At 44.9% G+C, this 19,305-nt stretch overlaps 1 protein-coding gene across 5 annotated transcripts in view; it reads left to right on the top strand.

Annotated features, from left to right (window-relative positions):
• RALGAPB (Ral GTPase activating protein non-catalytic subunit beta) overlaps window positions 1–19,305 on the top strand; it is a 108,835-nt gene that overhangs the window by 350 nt on the left and 89,180 nt on the right. For 4 of the 5 annotated variants that reach the window (XM_070051846.1, XM_002710810.5, XM_008256002.4 and 1 more), the window contains exon 2: window positions 18,615–18,830. In XM_070051846.1, coding sequence (XP_069907947.1) covers window positions 18,645–18,830 — 186 coding nt within the window. In that variant the 5' untranslated portion in view covers window positions 18,615–18,644. Of the gene's footprint in view, window positions 1–16,816; window positions 16,997–18,614; window positions 18,831–19,305 lie in introns of all 5 variants that reach the window. The other variant, XM_070051845.1, reaches the window with a different exon arrangement.

Genomic DNA, 19,305 nt, shown 5'->3' with positions numbered 1-19,305 from the left:
AGCCGAGGCTTGTTTCTCAGCTCCAAATGCTCAGCCTTCGGAAGCACATCCCCGGATTTTGGAAGGACCCGTGGGGCCGGGGGTAGCTCGGCTCCAGGGCTGGTGGCCTATGCGCGGTCCGCGTCTGTGCAGGTCGGGTCTGGCCCTTGGGAGCTGCCCCGGCCGGGCAGAGCGCTCTTGGCGACCTGGGGGAGGGGGCGGGTCTGAAGCGGAGCGCAACTCGGGGAAGATTTGGTCCAGCGGAAGGGTTGGTGGAGTTGAAGCCGCCCAGTGGGGACGATGCTGCCCATTGCACGGTGACGCTCAGACGAGGAAGAGTTGGTGCTGAGAGTAAACAGCCAGCCCTTGCGAAGCATTTACTCTCCGTCAGGCATCGAGCCAGGCCATGTAGTTCACCGCATCTAACTTCGCAACTGCCCTGCGAGATGGATTGTTATCCGCATCTCGCTGACGGGCAGCCGAGCAGACGGGCGCCTTGCTTGCCCAGGGTAACATCGCGGGTCGTTTGAGCCCAAGCCGACCGAAGCCAGAGTCCAAGGTCTCTCCCATCAGCTCTGCTGCATGGTAGAATCGCCTGGGGAGCTTTTAAAGATTCCTGATGCCCATGTAGCACCCAGGCCGATTAAATCAGAACGTCTTGGGGAAGGAGGGCGGGGTAGAAGGCGGACACCGGTGTTTTTGAAAAGGTCCCCAAGTGATGTCAGTGCAGCAAGGGTCGCTGACCTCAGCAGGGGGTGCTTCTGCATCTCCCGAGGAAAGGGCGGGAGAAAGGTCTGGGAGCTTAACAGACGAGTTCCACCCATAGAGATCTTTTTGTTAGGCCTTCCAAGTACTGCTACACCCTGGGACAGCCTGTTGGGGTGGGAAGTAAGTCTTCTTGCAGGAATTCTGAGTCACCTGGGCCCTTGAAAATCTATACATCTCATGCAAAACTGGTGGTTTGCAGTCTTTCTAAATATACGCTACTCCTGGGTATCGCATCATGTCCCCTCTGCATCCGTGTATGTACTGATTGCTGCCTAAGCTGTCCTCCAAGCTTTCTTCCTCCACCCAAACACACACCCTGTTCTTATTTTTGCTTGTATAACTCCCAGAATTCCTGGTGCACTTGTACCAGACACCTCACCCACTGTGGGTCTTTCCTGGCTCCTTAGAATAGGCACCATCAAGGTGGAACCTAATGGTTATTTCCCTGGGCTGTGTTGTATCCCTTCTAGATGGTGAGCAACCTGGGGGCAGAACTCTTTTCTTCATCTCTGTTCCTCCCAGGACTTTGACACAAAGACTCTCAAAACTTAATGGAAATGTTTGAGTCCTCGTGATGTCATACACACTCTGCTGCAGATTCTTTTATGTTTCGTTTTTGTAGATGTTTGGTACTTATTGGCCTACAGAGTTTTGTTTTTCTTTTTTTTGAGATTACTCTAGTTAGATTCGTTAATTTATCCAACTACCAGTTGAACAAACTCAACATTGAGTTCTTACCTATGGCAAGGCACTATTTTAAGACTAACCATGTGCAGTTAGCATTAGTTGATTTGTAATTCCTGATTTTATCGTGCTCAGTTCTGTAGTGGAAATGTTTTAGTGCCTTAAGACCTTTGCATAGGTTCCCTACTTCTTTTTCATAGAAGTGTTTAGTCGTCACCCACCAAGTGCTATTGCTTTGTTTGTACTTGATAAATGCAAGTAGCTGGAATTGCGTTTGGTAACAGTTCATCCTGTTCACCAGGGGAGATGGCATAAGTACTTAATGAAGAGTAAACTTTGCTATTAGAGGCATTGACAAACCCCATATGGATTTATTGCAGGATACCTGCACTGCCATGGGCCCATATATTTACAAATTTTAAAGGAAGGCAAGACAGTTAATTCAGATTTTATTTTTTCTTGGCTGGTCTTAAAACCATGTAAGGTTTATAAAAGTGAGTGGTGAATATGCGCATGAAGGTCATTGGGGAGAGGTTTTTGGACAATGAAGATTTTTTTTTTAATACCATTTAAAGGGGCCGGCTCTGTGGCGTACTGGGTAAAGCTGCTGCCTGCAGTGCCGGCATCCAATATGGGTGTGGGTTCAAGTCCTGGCTGCTCCACTTCCTATCCAGCTCTCTGCTATGGCTGGGAAAGCAGTAGAAGATGGCCCAAGTCCTTGGGCCCCTGTACCCACGTGGGAGACCTGGAAGAAGCTCCTGGCTCCTGGCTCCTGGCTTCAGATCGGCACAGCTCTGGCCATTGTGGCCAACTGGGGAGTGAACCAGCAGATGGAAGACCTCTCTCTCTGCCTCTCCTTCTCTCTCTGACTTTCAAGTAAAATAAATCTTTAAAAAAAATACCACCTAAAAGTGAAGTCTGTAGATGGAATAAAAATGCAAACTTCACATGATATTCTTTATGCTACTGGATTATTATAGAAATTTTTTTTGTCTCAGTTTTGCCCCATTTTTAGGCTAAGAGTAATGTGGAAACTGATAGGACAATTCATGTTGAATTCAGATACTCAAGAAGCTTGCCCTTGTTTCTCTGATCAGATATGGACAGAGTATCCAGGTCTGGCCTCAGCACATGGAAGAAACTCAGTTTTTAAGCCAGAGGTTTAAGTTTCTCATTGACTGTTAAAGTATAGGTGGAAAATTCTTCATGCTTAAAGACCAGAAGTGACTGTAAACATGAGAGCCAGAGACCTAGCAATGAATTCTGTTTAAGTTGAGGTGCCCACGAATGTTTCTGGTGTTCTTGCCATGTGCAAAACCTTTTGGACAGAATACATGATTTCCTCTGTTGCAAGATGATTACAGTTTTAGAATTAATGTACATGGAATTTGATTCTAACTTTATAGAAGAAGGAATTTTATATCTTGCCCTAGGTTATAGGGTTAACTTCTAGCATATTCAGGACTAGAAAGCAGGCCTCCTGGGGCCCGTGTTGTGGCATAGCTGGTAAAGCTGCGCCTGCAGCACTGGCATCCCATATGGGTGCTGGTTTGCTTACCAGATGCTCCACTTCTGATCCAGCTCCCTGCTAATGGCCTGGGAAAAGCATTAGAAGATGGCTCAATTATTTGGGCCCCTGCAACCACCTGGGAAACCATAAGTTCCTGGCTCCTGGCTTCGTCCTCCCAGCCCTTGCCATTGTGGCCATTTGGGGAGTGAACAGGGGATGGAAGACCTCTGTGTCTCTCAGTCCCCCCTCTTCTCTGTAACTCAGCCTTTCAAATAAATAAATCTTAAAAAAAAAAAAAAAAAAAAAAAAAAGCAGGCCTCCTTTCTCTGGATGCAGTGTCTCCTTCCATACCTTTCTCTTCATGTGAGAGGATGTCTTGTTTGTTGGGGTATGTGTGTGTGCGTATGCAGATGTGTGTTGGGGAGCAGAGAAGTGGAAAGAGTGGTCTGCTGTGTTTGAGATACACAGTTAGATACAGGGAGTACTTGGTGTGTGACACACACTTTGTCATGTAAACTGGAGGGAATAAGAAGTTAAATAAGACACGACCCCTGTCCACACAGAGCCTATAGTCTAGTTAAGAGTTGTAAGAAAATAATAGTAGTATTTGAGAAAACTGTCACATAGAATTTTCTGTATTGATGGCACTGTGTCTTTTATCTGTTTTGTCAAATATGGTAGCTGTTAGCTCTGTGTGACTGTTGTACATTTCAGTGTGGCTAGTGTAAGGAACTGAATTTTTTTTTTTTTTTTTTTTTTTTTTTTGACAGGCAGAGTGGACAGTGAGAGAGAGAGACAGAGAGAGAAAGGTCTTCCTTTGCCGTTGGTTCACCCTCCAATGGCCGCCGCTGCAGCCGGCGCACCGCGCTGATCCGATGGCAGGAGCCAGGATCCAGGTGCTTTTCCTGGTCTCCCATGGGGTGCAGGGCCCAAGCACCTGGGCCATCCTCCACTGCACTCCCTGGCCATAGCAGAGAGCTGGCCTGGAAGAGGGGCAACCGGGACAGAATCCGGCGCCCCGACCGGGACTAGAACCCGGTGTGCCGGCGCCGCAAATTGGAGGATTAGCCTGTTGAGCCACGGCGCCGGCCAGGAACTGAATTTTTAATTGAAGTAGTTATAGGTGGCTTTGTTTTATTTTTTAAAGATTTATTTAGATTTATTTATTTATTTGAAAGAGTTACGCAGAGGAGAGGGGGAGAGAGAGAGAGGTCTTCCATCTGCTGGTTCATTCCCCATTTGGCCTCAACAGCCAGAGCTGCACCAATTCAAAGCCAGGGGCCAGGAGCTGCTTCCAGGTTTCCCACGAGGGTGCAGGGACTTGGGCCATCCTCCACTGCTTTCCCAGGCCATAGCAAAGAGCTGGATTGGAAGTGAAGCAGCTGGGTCTCGAACCGGCATCCATTTGGGATGCCAGCACTGCAGGCAGTGGCCTTACCCGCCACGCCACAGTGCTAGCCCCTGTAGGTGGCTTTAACTACTATATTGAACAGAGAGAGTCTATGGCATGAAAAATGAGCACTATTGAGGTGCTGTTTGGGGGCGGGGGGAGTCAGGGTGTTCAAATTTTCTTTGAGTGGACTGGCAAAAGCTTTCTGCTTCTGGGAGAAATGCAGGTGGAACCCATCTTTCTTTCCTGTAGTTCAGGTGTTTGATAGGCTCCTGAGCAGGTAGGATCTGGTGCATAAGTGAGTATGTTCCTTTTTTGGCTAACTTAATTAGTGTTTGCCTTCTGGGGTCAGTAGGACTGTAGTCATGTTGCCTTTAGTCATGATGTAATGTGGGTAAGCTAGAGTGCACCTGTATGCCTTAAAATTCAGCACAGTTCCTTTTGTTCAGTGTTTCGGCACCTGGTACCCTGTTTTTCCTAAGAGAATCAGGTATACCTTGTATTGTGTCCCTTGCATTTGTAAATCTCAAAGTATGTTGACTTAGGTTGCTTTATTTAATCCTTCTCCCAAGTCACTTCAGGTATTGTTTCTTTTTCAAATGAGGAAACCATGACAAAATTGCCACGTGACTTGTGCAAGGTCATATTGTAAGGTATGGAGTTAAGACAGAATGAAGAAACACTGGGACTTTGAGGTAAGAGGTAGAGTTTCTCGTTCCAGCTCTGCTGTTATTTGATAAGACCCTGAGCACGTTGTACCCTTACTTTGCTTCTTTACCTAGTAACTAGTGGTGCCTGTCCTACTTAACTTCCAGGCTTGTTATTGTGATAGCAATATGTGAAATATACTTAAAATAGATATGAAAGCTACTTGAAAATTATTAATATCAAGGTATATTATTATCAAGTCAGTATCTCCAGTAGTTTTTATTTTTTTAAAGATTTATTTATTTATTTGAAAGAGTTACACAGAGAGAGGAGAGGCAGAGAGAGAGAGAGAAGTCTTTCATCCAATGGTTCACTCCCCAGTTGACTACAGCAGCTAGAGCTGCGCCAATCTGAAGCCAGGAGCTTCTTCCGGGTCTCTCACGTGGGTGCAGGAGCCCAAGGACTTGGGCCATCTTCCACTGCTTTCCCAGGCCATAGCAGAGAGCTGGATGGAAGTGAAGCAACCGGGTCTCGAAAACTGGCACCCATATGGGATACAAGCGCTTCAAGCCAGGGCATTAACCCACTGCGCCACCGTGCCGACCCCTCCAGTAGTTTTTCTCCTGTATTATACTGTCTTCAAAACTTATCACATAAGTTATAAAAATACTGCTCTACTGTGGTGTCTGCATGAGTTTCTCCTGTCTTCCTCATTGTGACACTGTCTGTGGGGAAGCCATTGTGCCCTGTTCAGATCCCCATGCCTAAGTCCTAGGACAACTGGCATGGCCCATCTGCTTGTTTAATGAAATAACCGATAGATTACGAAGTTTTTAGTAAGTACTTTTTAAATGAAATTAGTGATGAATTACAAAGTTTTAAAAAGTTATTCTCAGTAGTTAAACTTGAAACTCCGTGGGAACAGGTGTGATGTTTTTCTACTGCTATATTCTTTGGGTGTGGTGCATAGAAGGCATGTAATAAATATTGAGTGAATCAGTTGGTGTAATTAATGTCAGGCTGTGGTCTTTGTTTACCACCAAATTGATTAATTTGTCGTTTAGACAAAACTTTCATGTTACTGTGTTGTGTTTCTTACAAGCTTTAAACTGTTACTCAACACAGATTGCCTATTTTAACTCCTCCAATACCTAGAAAATGAGTACATGTAGAATTGGGAAGAAAATGAAGGAGTCTGTAGGGGAATGTTGACATCTTCCCTTTCCTTCTATCATCTTTATTTCTGGAGCATTGATGGTGAGACTTCTCTGCTAACAGCTCAGGAGCAGAACCCTTTATCATCTGACCTCAGTTATGTTCTCAGATGTCCCTGGCTTGCCTAACCCTGCCTGTCCTTCCTGCATGTTAGCCACATGCATTTTGCTGTTCTGCCCTCCTGTCAGCCTTTCTTGAACACTTCCGTCAAATTTACTGGGAATTCAGTTCTTGTATCAGTCCTATGATGAAGTTAAACATTCTTTCATTCTCTACCTCCAGTTTTTACTGATTTACAAATCTCCAGTCCGGGCATTCAGAGACCACCAAAATTGGTCACTGCTTACCTTTAATATCTTGCCACTTTCCATGAATAGCTTCTGTCCTGCCGCTCTGGGTTTCTAGGTTCAGGTGCTTTTCCTGAAGCAAGTGCATTTTTTGTCCTCTTACCTGCCCCTTCTTGTTCTCATCTATTCAGTTATCTCACCTTTGTCAGAATTGTAACCTCTTGGGGCTGGCATGTGGCTCCGCAGGTTTGACACCAGCATCCCATATCAGAATGCTTGTTCAGCTTTTGGATGCTCTGCTTCTGATTCAGTTCCCTGCTAATGTGCCTGGAAAAGCACGGATGATGTTCCAAGTGCTTAGGCCCCGTCACCCACATTAGGAGACCAGGATGGAGTTCTTGACTGCTGGCCCAGCCCTGGCTGTTGTGGCCATTTGAGGAATAAATCAGGGAATAGAAAATCTCTGTCTCTCCCTCTCTCTGCCATTCTGGCCTTTCTAATTAATTAATTTAAAAAATTGTAACCTTCTTTCAGTGTCTCAATTCATATGCCCCATGTCTATAGTCTTTCCTGATGTTATCCTATCTTTCAATCAAAATAGTCTTTCTCCTAAAGACTTCCACAGAATCTTGCTTATAGCTTTTAAAAAAACACATTTCACACTTTGCCATTCTAACTTATAGTTATTTATGTCTATGTCTTAGCTTAGCTGGAGAGACTCCTTGAAAACAGAAGTGAAGTTCTATTAGGGGCTGGCACCGTGGCACAATGGGTTAATCCTCTGCCTGTGGTGCCTGCATCCCACATGGGCGCCAGTTCTAGTCCACTTCCAGTCCAGCTCTCTGCTGTGTCCTGGGAGAGCAGTAGAGGATTGCCCAAATTCCTTGGGCCCCTGCACTCACCTGGGAGACCAGGAGGGGGCGCTTGGCTCCTGGCTTCAGATCGGTGCAGTTCTGGTCTTTGTGGCCATTTGGGGAGTGAGCCAGCGGAGGGAGGACCTTTCTCTCTGTCTCTCCCTCTCACTGTCTGTAACTCTACCTCTCAAATAAAATAAATAAAATATTTTTTAAAAAATTTAAAAAGTCCTATTAATCATCTCCATTATGGTCATATATATATATATACACATATATATATAAAGATTTATTTATTTATTTGAAAGACAGTGACAGAGAAGAAGAAATAGAGTGAGAAAGTTCTTAAACCTGCTGTTTCACTCCCCAAGTGGCTGCAATGGCCAGAATTGAGCCAAACTGCAGCCAGGAGCTAGGAACTCTACCCCTGTCTCATGTGGATGAGTCCATGTGGATGGCAGGATCCTAAGTACTTGGGTCATGTTCCGCTGTTTTCCCAGGCATGTTCATAGGAAGTTGAATTGAAAGTAGAGCGGATGGGGCTCGAGTCAGTGCACATATGGAATGCTGGCATTGTAGATGGCAACTTAACCTTCTATGCCACAATGCCAGCCCCTACTTCATGATTTTAAACTGTGCATTGGGGGCCAGCATTGTACCACAGTGGGTTAAGCTGCTACTTGCAATACCAGCTTGCAGTGCTACTTGCAATGCCGTGTTGTAATGCTGGTTTGAGTATTGGCTGCTTTGCTTCTGATCCAACTCTGCTAATGTGCTTAGGAAAGTAGTGGAAGATGGCCCAAATACCTGGACCCCTGCTACCCACATGGGAGACCAGGATGGAGTTCCAGGCTCTTGGCTTCAGCCTTTAGCAGCCCTGGCAGTTGTAGCCATTTGTGGAATAAAACAGTAGATAGAAGATCTCTCTCTCTGCTCTCTTCCCCCACCTCCAACCCTAACCCCTGACTTGTGTGTCTGTCACTTGCTTTTCAAATAAATAAATGTTTATTATTTTTTTTCAAAGATTTATTTTATTTATTTGAAAGAGTTAAAAAGAGAGGTAGAGACAGAGAGGTCTTCCATCCACTGGGTCACTCCCCAGATGGCCGCAACGGCCAGAGCTGAGCTGATCCAAAGCCAGGAGCTTCTTCCAGGTCTCCCACATGGGTGCAGGGGCCCAAGGACTTGGGCCATCTTCTGCTGTTTTCCCAGGCCATAGAGAGAGCTGGATCAGAAGAGGAGCAGCTGGGACCAGAACCGGCGCCCATATGGGATGCTGGCACTTCAGGCCAAGGCTTTAACCTGCTGCGCCACAGTGTTGGCCCCATAAATAAATGTTTTAAAAAGTACTGTGCATTGTACATGGTATATAATAAGTACTTATTAACTAAGTCAACTTGGTAGTTCTTGCCGTTGTCTGAATATTTCACATATGTGGTCAGGATGAAGTTTATTTTGGTGCAAAATAATTGTGAAATTCATACCTATGATAAACCTTAAAAAGGTCCATGCAAAATGTGCATTTTATTTATTTATTTATTTTTAAAATAGTATTCTTAATGTAACAGTTTTTTTTTTTTTTTTTTTTTTTTTAAGATTTTTCTTTTCTAAAGATTTATCCAGTTGGGGCGCCGGATTCTGTCCCGGTTGCCCCTCTTCCAGGCCAGCTCTCTGCTGTGGCCAGGGAGTACAGTGGAGGATGGCCCAAGTGCTTGGGCCCTGCACCCCATGGGAGACCAGGAGAAGTACTTGGCTCCTGCCATCAGATCAGCGTGGTGCGCCGGCCGCAGCGCAGCGGCCATTGGAGGGTAAACCAACAGCAAAGGAAGACCTTTCTCTCTGTCTCTCTCTCTCACTGTCCACTGCCTGTCAAAAAAAAAAAAAAAGATTTATTCATTTATTTGAAAGTCAGAGTTACACAGAAAGAAGAGAGGCAGAGAGAGAGAGAGAGAGGTCTTCCATCTGATGGTTAACTCCCCTGTTGGCAGCAATGGCCAGAGCTGCACTGATCCGAACCCAGGACCCAGGAGCTCCTTCCGGGTCTCCCATGCGGGCGTATAGGCCCAAGAACTTGGGCCATCTTCTACTGCTTTCCCAGGCCATAGCAGAGAGCTGGATGGCCAGTCTCGAACCAGTGCCCATGTGGGATGGGGCACTTCAGGCCAGGGCGTTAACCCACTGGGCCATAGCACCGGCCCCAAAATGTGCATTTTTAAACAAAAAGATTTAGTTATTTGAAAGGCAGAGTTAAGGAGAGACCGGAAAAGAGCTTCCATCCATTGGTTCACTCCCCAGTAGCCACAACAACCTGCCAGGAGCCCAGAACTCTATTTCACATGGAAGCAGGGGTCCAAGGATTTGGGTCATTTTCTGCTACTTTCTCAGGTACTTTATTTATTTTTTAAGATTTATTTGAGAGGCACAGTTACAGACAGAGGGAGAGACAGAGAGGTCTTCCATCTGCTGATTCACTTCCCAAATGGTTACAATGGCCGGAGCTGGGCTGATCCGAAGCCAGGAATCAGGAGCTTCTTACAGGTCTCCCATTATGGGAGCCAGGAGCTTCTTACAGGTCTCCCTTATGGATTCAGGGGCCCAAGCACTTGAGCCATCTTCCACTGCTGTCCCAGACCATTATCAGGGAGCTGGATCAGAAGTGGAGCAGCTAGGACTTGAACCCATATAGGGATGCTGGCATTGCAGATGGAAGCTTAACCTATGTAACAGTGTCGGCCACTCCTAGGCAGTTTAGCAGGGAACTGGATTGGAAGTGGAGCAGCAAGGACTCAAACTGGCGCCTGTGTGGGATGCTGGTGTTGGAAATGGTGACTTAACCTGCCATGCCACAACAGTGGGCTCAAAATATGGATTATTAAGAAAAGCTATAGATTTTAAAAATTTTGCACTGAAACAAACGTTAGTTTGATGTTTCTGTCTTCTGTGTCCTTGCAAAACATCTATGCTGTCCTTGTGTAAGTGCTAGAAAAATGGCCTGTTAGCTTTCAGTACCTTACAGCTGTCCAAGTTATTGATAGGTTGGAGCTGGAGAAAGTTCCATGGCATATGGAGTAGATGGTCAAGGGATAGCAAAGTTCTGCTATGATGAATGTGCAGATATGCACATTCTTGCCCAAGAGGGTCTAGGCTATGCAACAATTCTAGCTCCTGAAAGTTAGTGATATTCTCTGAGATCTCTGATATTCGTTGCTTTGGAAAGCTTGAGTTGCAACAGCAAGAGGAAGATCTTATTTGTTTGTGTGTATGTTTGAAGATTTACTTCATTTATTTGAAAGGCAGAATGACTGATACGGAGAGATCTTCTTCTATCTACTGGTTCACTCCCCAAGTGACAGCAATGGCCAGGGTGGGGACAGCCGAATCCAGGGATCTCAAACTCTGTCTGTATCTTTCACATGGGTGACAGGGGCCCAACTTCTTGGGCCATCATCTGTTGCCTTCCCAGGGAGCTGAATTGGAAGTTCCAGTTCTGGCTGTTCCACTTCTGATCCAACTCCCTGCTATTGGCCTGGTAAAAGCAGTGGAGTATGGTTCAAGTGCTTGTGCCCCAGCCACCCTTTTGGAAGACCTGGAAGAAGCACCTGGCTTCCGCCTGGCCCTGGCCCTGGCCATTTCAGCCATCTGGGGAGTGAACCAGCAGTTTAAGCTCACTCGCTCTCTATCCCTCTATCCTCTTTGTAACTCTGACTTTGAAATAAATAAATCTTTAAAAAAGAAAAAGAATTGTGTCTATGAACTATGTGAAATTGTTCTCTTTATATTACAAATAAATACATTTTATTTACTAGAGGGAGGGAGGAATCTTTCATCTGCTGATTAACTCTGCAAATGCCCACTGCTGGGGCTGGATCAGGCCGAAACCAAGAGCTAAGAACTTTTACTTCAGGCCTCCCATACGGGTGGCAGGGGCCCAAGTACTTGAGCCATTCCCTACTGCCCCTCAGGGTGTACATTAACAGGAAGCTGGAATGGAGAAGGAAGCTGAATTCTAAACCCAGACACTCCAATATAGGATACAGGCATCTCTAGCAGTGACTTAACTACTGTACCAAATGCTTGCTTCAGTAATGAATTTTTTTTAAAAAAATTATTTATTTATTGAAAGGCAGTCTTAAAGTGAGGGAGAGAGGGGGGTCTTCCATCTGCTAGTTCACTCCCCAAATGGCCACAGTGGCTAGGCCTGCCTGAAGCCAGGATCCTGGAACTCCATTCAGGTCTCCTACATGGGTGCAGGGGCCCAAGGACTTGGGCCATCTGCTGCTGCTTTCCCAGGCTCATTAGCAGGGACCTGGATCGAAAGTGGGGCAGTTGGGACTTAAACTGGCACCCACATGGGATGAGAGAAAGAGAGAGAGAGTTCCTATCTGCTGGTTCCCTCCCCATAAGGCTGCAATGGCTGGAGCTGGGCCAGGCTGAAGCTAGGAGCCAGGAACTCCATCCTGATCTCCTACATGAGTGGCTGGGGTCCAGGTACTTGGGCCATATTCTGCTGCTTTCCTAGGTGCAATAACAGTGAGCTGAATGAGAAATGAGGCAGTTGGGACTCAAACCAGCCCTCATATAGGATGCCAGTTTCAGTGGTGGCCACTTAACCCCTGTACCACAATGCTGGCCCTTAAGGCAGTGGTCTAAATCATAAACTTCACTCTTTTCTTGATTTACATGAGTAGCATAATTGTACTATTAGAAAATTAAATACATTAAAATAGCAATATGTTTTATATTTATATATAATTGAGCTAAATTTTAGTTTTAGACAAGAATAGAATGATTTTCTGGAAGCCATTCAAATGGTGTGTGAGATGTGGCATAATTTTTCATTGTGCGGAACTGTCTTTAGTTTCAGGATATATAGATTTCCTGACTCTGCCCATAATACAGACACCCCAACCATCATATTAACCAAACTTGCCCTTAATATTTCCACAGTTGGGGGGCTGGTGTTGTGAAACAGTAGGTTAAGCCACCATCTGTAACACTGGTATCCCATATTAGCATAGCTCGAGTCCCAGCTTCTCCACTTCTTTTTTTTTTTTTTTTTTTGACAGGCAGAGTGGACAGTGAGAGAGAGAGAGACAGAGAGAAAGGTCTTCCTTTGCCGTTGGTTCACCCTCCAATGCGGCAGGCGCACTGCGCTGATCCGATAGCAGGAGCCAGGTGCTTATCCTGGTCTCCCATGGGGTGCAGGGCCCAAGCACTTGGGCCATCCTCCACTGCACTCCCTGGCCACAACAGAGAGCTGGCCTGGAAGAGGGGCAACCGGGACAGAATCCGGCGCTCCGACCGGGACTAGAACCCGGTGTGCCGGCGCCGCTAGGCGGAGGATTAGCCTAGTGAGCCGCGGCGCCGGCCAGCTTCTCCACTTCTGATCCAGCTCCCTGCAGTTGAGCCTGGGAAAGCAATGGAAGATGGCTCCAGTCCTTGGCTACCTCTGTGGGAGAACCGGTTGGAATTCCTGGCTCTCCTAGCTTTGGCTTAACCCAGCTCCAGCTGTGTGGCCATTTGGGGAGTGAGCCAGTAGATTAAAGATCTCTCTCTTTCTTCTCTATCTCTGTAATTGTCTTTTAAGTAAATAAATAAATATTTTAAAAATGGAAGTAAAAATCAGAATTATTACCTGTTAGATTTAGTTTGTGACCCATAATTTCACTGATAGAGGAGGAATGGAGGGAGGAAACTTTTAAGACAGACTCAAGATCAGTAGCTATAAAATATAAGGAAATATTTGATTAGAGCAATAAAATTTCACCTTGCATATGTCAAATTGGCAAATAAATAAAACTGATCCTGGCAGGGAGTGGAGGGGGAGAGGAGGGCAAGGCTCTCGATACCTAATACAAATGAGAGTTGTTACAGCTTTTTTGGGGGAAGCAATCTTGAAAGACCTATTAATGTTAAAATACATATATCCTTTGATCCAGCATTTTCAGTCTTGGAGAAAGGGCACTGATTAGAGATTTATGGATATGCTCCGGGCTTGTTTACCACATCATTATTTCCTGGTGACCAAAAAAAAAAAAAAAAAAGAAAATTAAGTAAATGCACATTTACTTACTGAGTAAGTAAATTATGCCACAGCTACGCTGTAGAATATTACATGACTATTAAAAAAGAATCTACTTTTAATCAGAAGAGTGTTCATGAGGTACTGTTGAATGGAAAAAACATGATACAGAAAAATGTACAATTTCTAGCTATGTCTGTAGTTATTTTAATACGATTGAGTTTGGGTGGAGAAAAAAGTTCTTAATTTGGATTGTCCAGGGAAACAAATTGTTTCGACAGGGAATGAAGCCAAATAAAAAATGGAAAAGATGATAAACTACACTAGATAAAACAAAAATCTCCCCGGTATAATATTCTTGTGCATGTATATAAGAGACTTTACAGTGTGTATACAAGAGGTCTTCAACAACTTATGAAAAATACATATTATGAAAAACTATATGCATAGATTTCAGAAAAAATTTTTACACTAAAATAGAATTACTCTGATTTCATTTTTTCACAAGTTGTTCACCACTCTTTTATTTTTTTAAGGTTTATTTATTTATTTGAGAGGCAGAGATAGAGAGAGAGAGGTTTTCCATCTGCTGGTTCACTCCCCAAATGGCCGCAATGGCCAGAGATGCATCGATCTGAAACCAGGAGCCAGGAGCGTCTTTCAGATCTCCCACGTGGGTTCAGGGGCCCAAGGACTTGGGCCATCTTCTGCTTCTTTCCCATGCCTTAGCAGAGATCTGGGTCAGAAGGGGAGCAGCAAGGACTTAATAAACCAGTGTCCAAATGGGATGGTGGCACTGCAGGCTGCGGCTTTACCTACTACGCCACAGCACCAGCCCCATCATCATTTTTGTACTATGTATATACTGTATATGTACATGTACATAGGTGTATGAATGTATATACATATATGGATATTAATTAAAAAGCCAAAAATATGTGTGGTGTGGGAGTAAGTTGTGTTCTGAAGGTAATGGCTCCCTATCTGAGCATTCCTTTTCCCCCTTCCATGTTTTAGGTGCTTATTCAGGACACCATGATATTGTTGGAGAATTTTCTTATAAATCATGAGGAAATTGTCAGTAGACACTTCTACCATTCCTGTGAATGTGGATACCTTGTTAGAAATGGAGCCATCCCTCCTGCCTTCCCATTTTCAGGAAAAGATCAGAGAGGAGATCAGAAGATCCTTATAGGATCACTGAAAGGTGCCTATGCCCAAAGTCCCTCAGATTCCAAAAGAAGCTGATTAGTTTGAATAGGATCTAAGAGAAGAAACAAAATGGGGAGGGACAGTGATGGATTCTTATATATGGAGAGGAGAAGAAAAAGCCATTCAGAATCAGATTGTGACTTTGACTGATGGTCAAGATTTTTCCATTGTATAATCTGTGACTTTCAAATGCAGTAGGCTCTTGAAAAACACTGATGTTTGGTAAGCTGGAATTAGGTTTTCCAGGATAAACTTCAGCAATGCTAGTCTCTTCTCAGTTTGACGAAAAATTTGCTTAAGGGATAAAACTTTTTCAAGAGTGATTGTTTCCATATGTTTTGCTTAAACTGCTCTCTGGGCAACAGATTTTAGAACAAGTAGAAAATGGAATCTAACAAAAGTAAATTGTAAAAACTAACCACCCTTGAGTTTCTATGAGTCAGGCATTTACGGTGATGGTATTTACATGGCATTTGCACAGATACGTTTTCTGTAGCTAAAATGTCTTGTTTGTATGGTAGACGTAGGTATCATTTCATGAGAGTGTACGGCTCAGGCAACAGTGGTGCCTGCCTTGTAGAATATACAGGATACAATATGGAGCCCAACAGAAATGGGCTCAAAACCCAGGTCTGTCTGAATCCTAGGTAAAGTAAGACGCAGACTGTTTCATCTCTGGAATAGGGTATTGTGAGTATTCATAGGATTGTTTTGATGACTATATGAGTAACATATAGTAAATCTTAGTAATTTGACAGATAGAGTTAGTGAAAGAGACAGAGAGAAAAATCTTCCTTCCGCTGGTTTATCCCCTAAATGGCCGGAGCTACACCGTTCCGAAGCCAGGAGCCAGGCGCCTCCTCCTGGTCTCCCATGCAGGTGCAGGGGCCCAAGCACATGGGCCATCCTCCACTGCCTTCCTGGACCACAGCAGGGAGCTGGACTGGAAGAGGAGCAGCCAGGACTAGAACCCAGCGCCCATATGGAATACCGATGCTGCAGGCGGAGGATTAACCAAGTGAGCCACGGCGCCGGCCCCCAATAAGTGGCAGCTTTTAATATGTTCTCTAAAGAACATTGTAACTTCCAAGTGCTCCTTTACTGGAAATTTGAGCATCACTATTGTAGGGAATAAAATATTTTCAAGGAATTGTGTAAGTCTAATTTAAGAACATTGGTGGAAAGTTACAAGGATTTATTTCTTTATTCTTTTTTTTTAATTTTTTTTTATTTTTGACAGGCAGAGTGGACAGTGAGAGAGAGAGACAGAGAGAGAAAGGTCTTCCTTTGCCGTGGGTTCACCCTCCAATGGCCGCTGCTGCAGCCGGCGCACCGCGCTGATCTGATGGCAGGAGCCAGGATCCAGGTGCTTTTCCTGGTCTCCCATGGGGTGCAGGGCCCAAGCACCTGGGCCATCCTCCACTGCACTCCTTGGCCATAGCAGAGAGTTGGCCTGGAAGAGGGGCAACCGGGACAGAATCCGGCGCCCGGACCGGGACTAGAACCCGGTGTGCCGGCGCCGCAAGGTGGAGGATTAGCCTATTGAGCCACGGCGCCGGCCCTATTTCTAGTATATAATAGGAACAGAATACCCCTCTGTCTGGGAGAGTCTTTCTAAGACTCTCAGTGGGTCCTCAAACCAAAGAGACTTAAACCTTGCAGGCTGGTATAGGCTTAGTGCTTTGTGGTGTAATTGTCATTAGTGAGAACACATTTTCTGCTTATTTCTTCTACCCACAAATTTAATACCCTTTCTATCTTAGGTAAGTGCTTACCACACACTGTGGTCATAACTTTTGCAGTTTAAGGTTGACAGCAAAGCTAGCATTAATTTCTTTTTCCTTCTTCACGATTTCACAGTTAGAAGATTTGTTCCGGGGGTGGTGGTGTGGTGTAATGAGTTTAAACCACCACTTGGGATACTAGCATTCCATATTGGAGTACCAGCTGCAGTCCTGACTACTTCCTTTTCCATCCAGTTCATTGCTAATGTTTTGAGGAAAGCAGTGAAAGATGGCCCAAGTATTTGGCCCCTGCCATCCACATGGGAGACCTGATAGAGTTCTGGACTCTTGGCTTTGGCCTGGCCCAGCCCTGGCTGTTGAGACCATTTTGGGGCATGAACCAGCAGATGGAAGATTTCTTTCTCTCTGTCTGCATTAAAATAAACAAAAAAATCTTAAAAAAAATTTTTGTTCTTAGTGTAGATCTTTGTAACTTGAGCATACATTTTTATTCCTTTGCCAGGTTGACAACGTTTTTCTTTTAACTTAAAAGAAGCATTTTATGGCTTCTCTTTGGCATATCTAAGTTGCCAGCATGACTAGTTTTGTGCTTTAATGCGATTACTAAGTAAAATAAGGTTACTTGAACACAAGCACACAGTTATTGGACAGCTGCGATGGCCACTAAGTGACTAAGTAACAGGTGGGTAGTTTAACTAGCATGGGTATTTGAGACAAAGGGATGATTTTACACCCTAGGAGGGGTGAGACAGCTTGAGATTTTTTCATGCTACTCAGAATGGTGCGTGGTTTAAAACTTCAGAATTGTTTATTTTTTTCCTAGAATTTTCTATTTAATATTTCTTGAGCCATGGTTGATTTCTGGTAACTGAAACTGTGGAAAGCAAAACCACAGATAAGGTGGGACTACTGTACTTAGAAACCTTGACTGAAAAATCTAAAAAAACTCTGGTTATTTTAATTAAATCAAATTAAATTGATTGATTGATTAATTTATTTTTTGGACAGGCAGAGTGGATAGCGAGAGAGAGACAGAGAAAGGTCTTCCTTTGCTGTTGGTTCACCCTCCAATGGCCGCCGTGGCCGGCGCGCTGTGGCCAGCCCACCGCGCTGATCCGATGGCAGGAGCCAGGTACTTCTCCTGGTCTCCCATGGGGTGCAGGGCCCAAGTACTTGGGCCATCCTCCACTGCACTCCCTGGCCACAGCAGAGAGCTGGCCTGGAAGAGGGGCAACCGGAAAACTCTTTGTTAATAAATCTTTAAAAAGGGGGAGGGGGCGGCAGCACTGTGGCGCAGTGGGTTAACGTCCTGGCCTGAAGCACTGGCATCCCATATGGGCGCCAGTTCGATTCCTGGATGCTCCTCTTCTGATCCAGCTCTCTGCTATAGCCTGGGAAAGCAGTAGAAGATGGCCCAAGTCCTTGGGCCCCTGCACCCGCATGGGAGACCTGGAAGAAGCTCCTGGCTCCTGGCTTCGGATCAGCACAGCTCCGGCCGTTGCAGCCAACTGGGGAGTGAACCATCGGATGGAAGACCTCTCTCCCTCTCTGCCTCTCCTCTCTTTGTGTAACTCTGACTTTCAAATAAATAAATAAATAAATCTTAAAAAAAAAAACACTCTGTTTCCACTTCCTACTGAGTGCACTTCATTCTCCATTTTTTCTATCTTAGAACTATTGAATGTGGGGAGGGTTCCCTCATGCTGTCAGGGTTCTAGCTCTGATCGTTTTTTTTTTTTTTTTTTTTTTTTAATTTTTTTACTCTTTATTTTTTTTATTTTTATTTTTTTGACAGGCAGAGTGGACAGTGAGAGAGACAGAGAGAAAGGTCTTCCATCTTCCGTTGGTTCACCCTGCAATGGCCGCCGCGGCTGGCGTACTGCGGCCGGCGCACCGCGCTGATCCAATGGCAGGAGCCAGGTACTTATCCTGGTCTCCCATGGGGTGCAGGGCCCAAGCACTTGGGCCATCCTCCACTGCACTCCCGGGCCACAGCAGAGCCAGCTCTGATCATTTTATTCCTTTGCTTAATAGCCATCTTCCCTGACTACTTAAGGGCTTCTGAGGGCTGTGTGGGTTAGATGCTCAGACAGCTGTGTCCCAGGGTCTGCCTTCCTTCCTTATCTCACCTTGAGACTGTTTTGGGACATTTCCAAAATGTTTAGATATATTTTTTTCTTGTCTTCTGGAGGCAACATGTTTACAGCTTTTATCTTACCATTTAAAGTAAATCTGGGTTTCTTATTTTAATTAATGTGTGGTAGTATAATTTGACATGCATTTCTGTTTTGTCTTTGCAGGTGTCAGTTGGATAGTCCTTTAGTGGCACGATGTACTCTGAGTGGAGGTCACTGCATCTGGTGATTCAGAATGATCAGGGCCATACCAGTGTGCTTCACAGCTATCCAGAGAGTGTTGGTCGAGAGGTGGCGAATGCAGTTGTCCGTCCTCTTGGTCAAGCATTAGGTACCCCTTCGGTGGCTGCTAGTGAAAGTTTGTTAAAAACTGACAAAGAAGTAAGTGTTTCTTCATTTTATTCTAGTGTGTGAAAATGTTTGTTATTGGAAAATTTATTAAATACTGACTTAAATAAATTTCTGCCCCAAATAGTGTGACTTCTTAGTTTTGATATCATTTTGGGATGATGGATTGGGGCTGGGAGTTTGAGGGGGTTGGTTATAAGGAATTGGTTGTATCTTTTTTGTTGCTGGGATTTCATACTAGCCATGCCCAGTGCCCAGAACAGACTTGAGTGTCAGACCCTTTCCCCTAAGCTCTAGGCTTGGTCTTGTGATTTCCATTCAGAGGTGTGTGTGTGTGTGTGGAGGGCCTCATTCCTACCTCTAGAAGGCCCCTGACTGAAGGCCCATCAGCTGTACTTTTTAGTTTCGTGATACCTGCAGATGGTAAGCAGAATGTCATCTCTTCCTAAGTTAAAATCTTGGTAGGGTCTTTGGTATGCTACTGGGTACTTTTTTCCAAAATGATCTT

Source organism: Oryctolagus cuniculus, chromosome 11 (assembly GCF_964237555.1).
Source record: "Oryctolagus cuniculus chromosome 11, mOryCun1.1, whole genome shotgun sequence".
NCBI lineage: Eukaryota > Metazoa > Chordata > Mammalia > Lagomorpha > Leporidae > Oryctolagus > Oryctolagus cuniculus.
The sequence above is the reverse complement of the archived record's forward strand: the minus strand, read 5'-3'. Positions and strand labels throughout refer to the sequence as shown.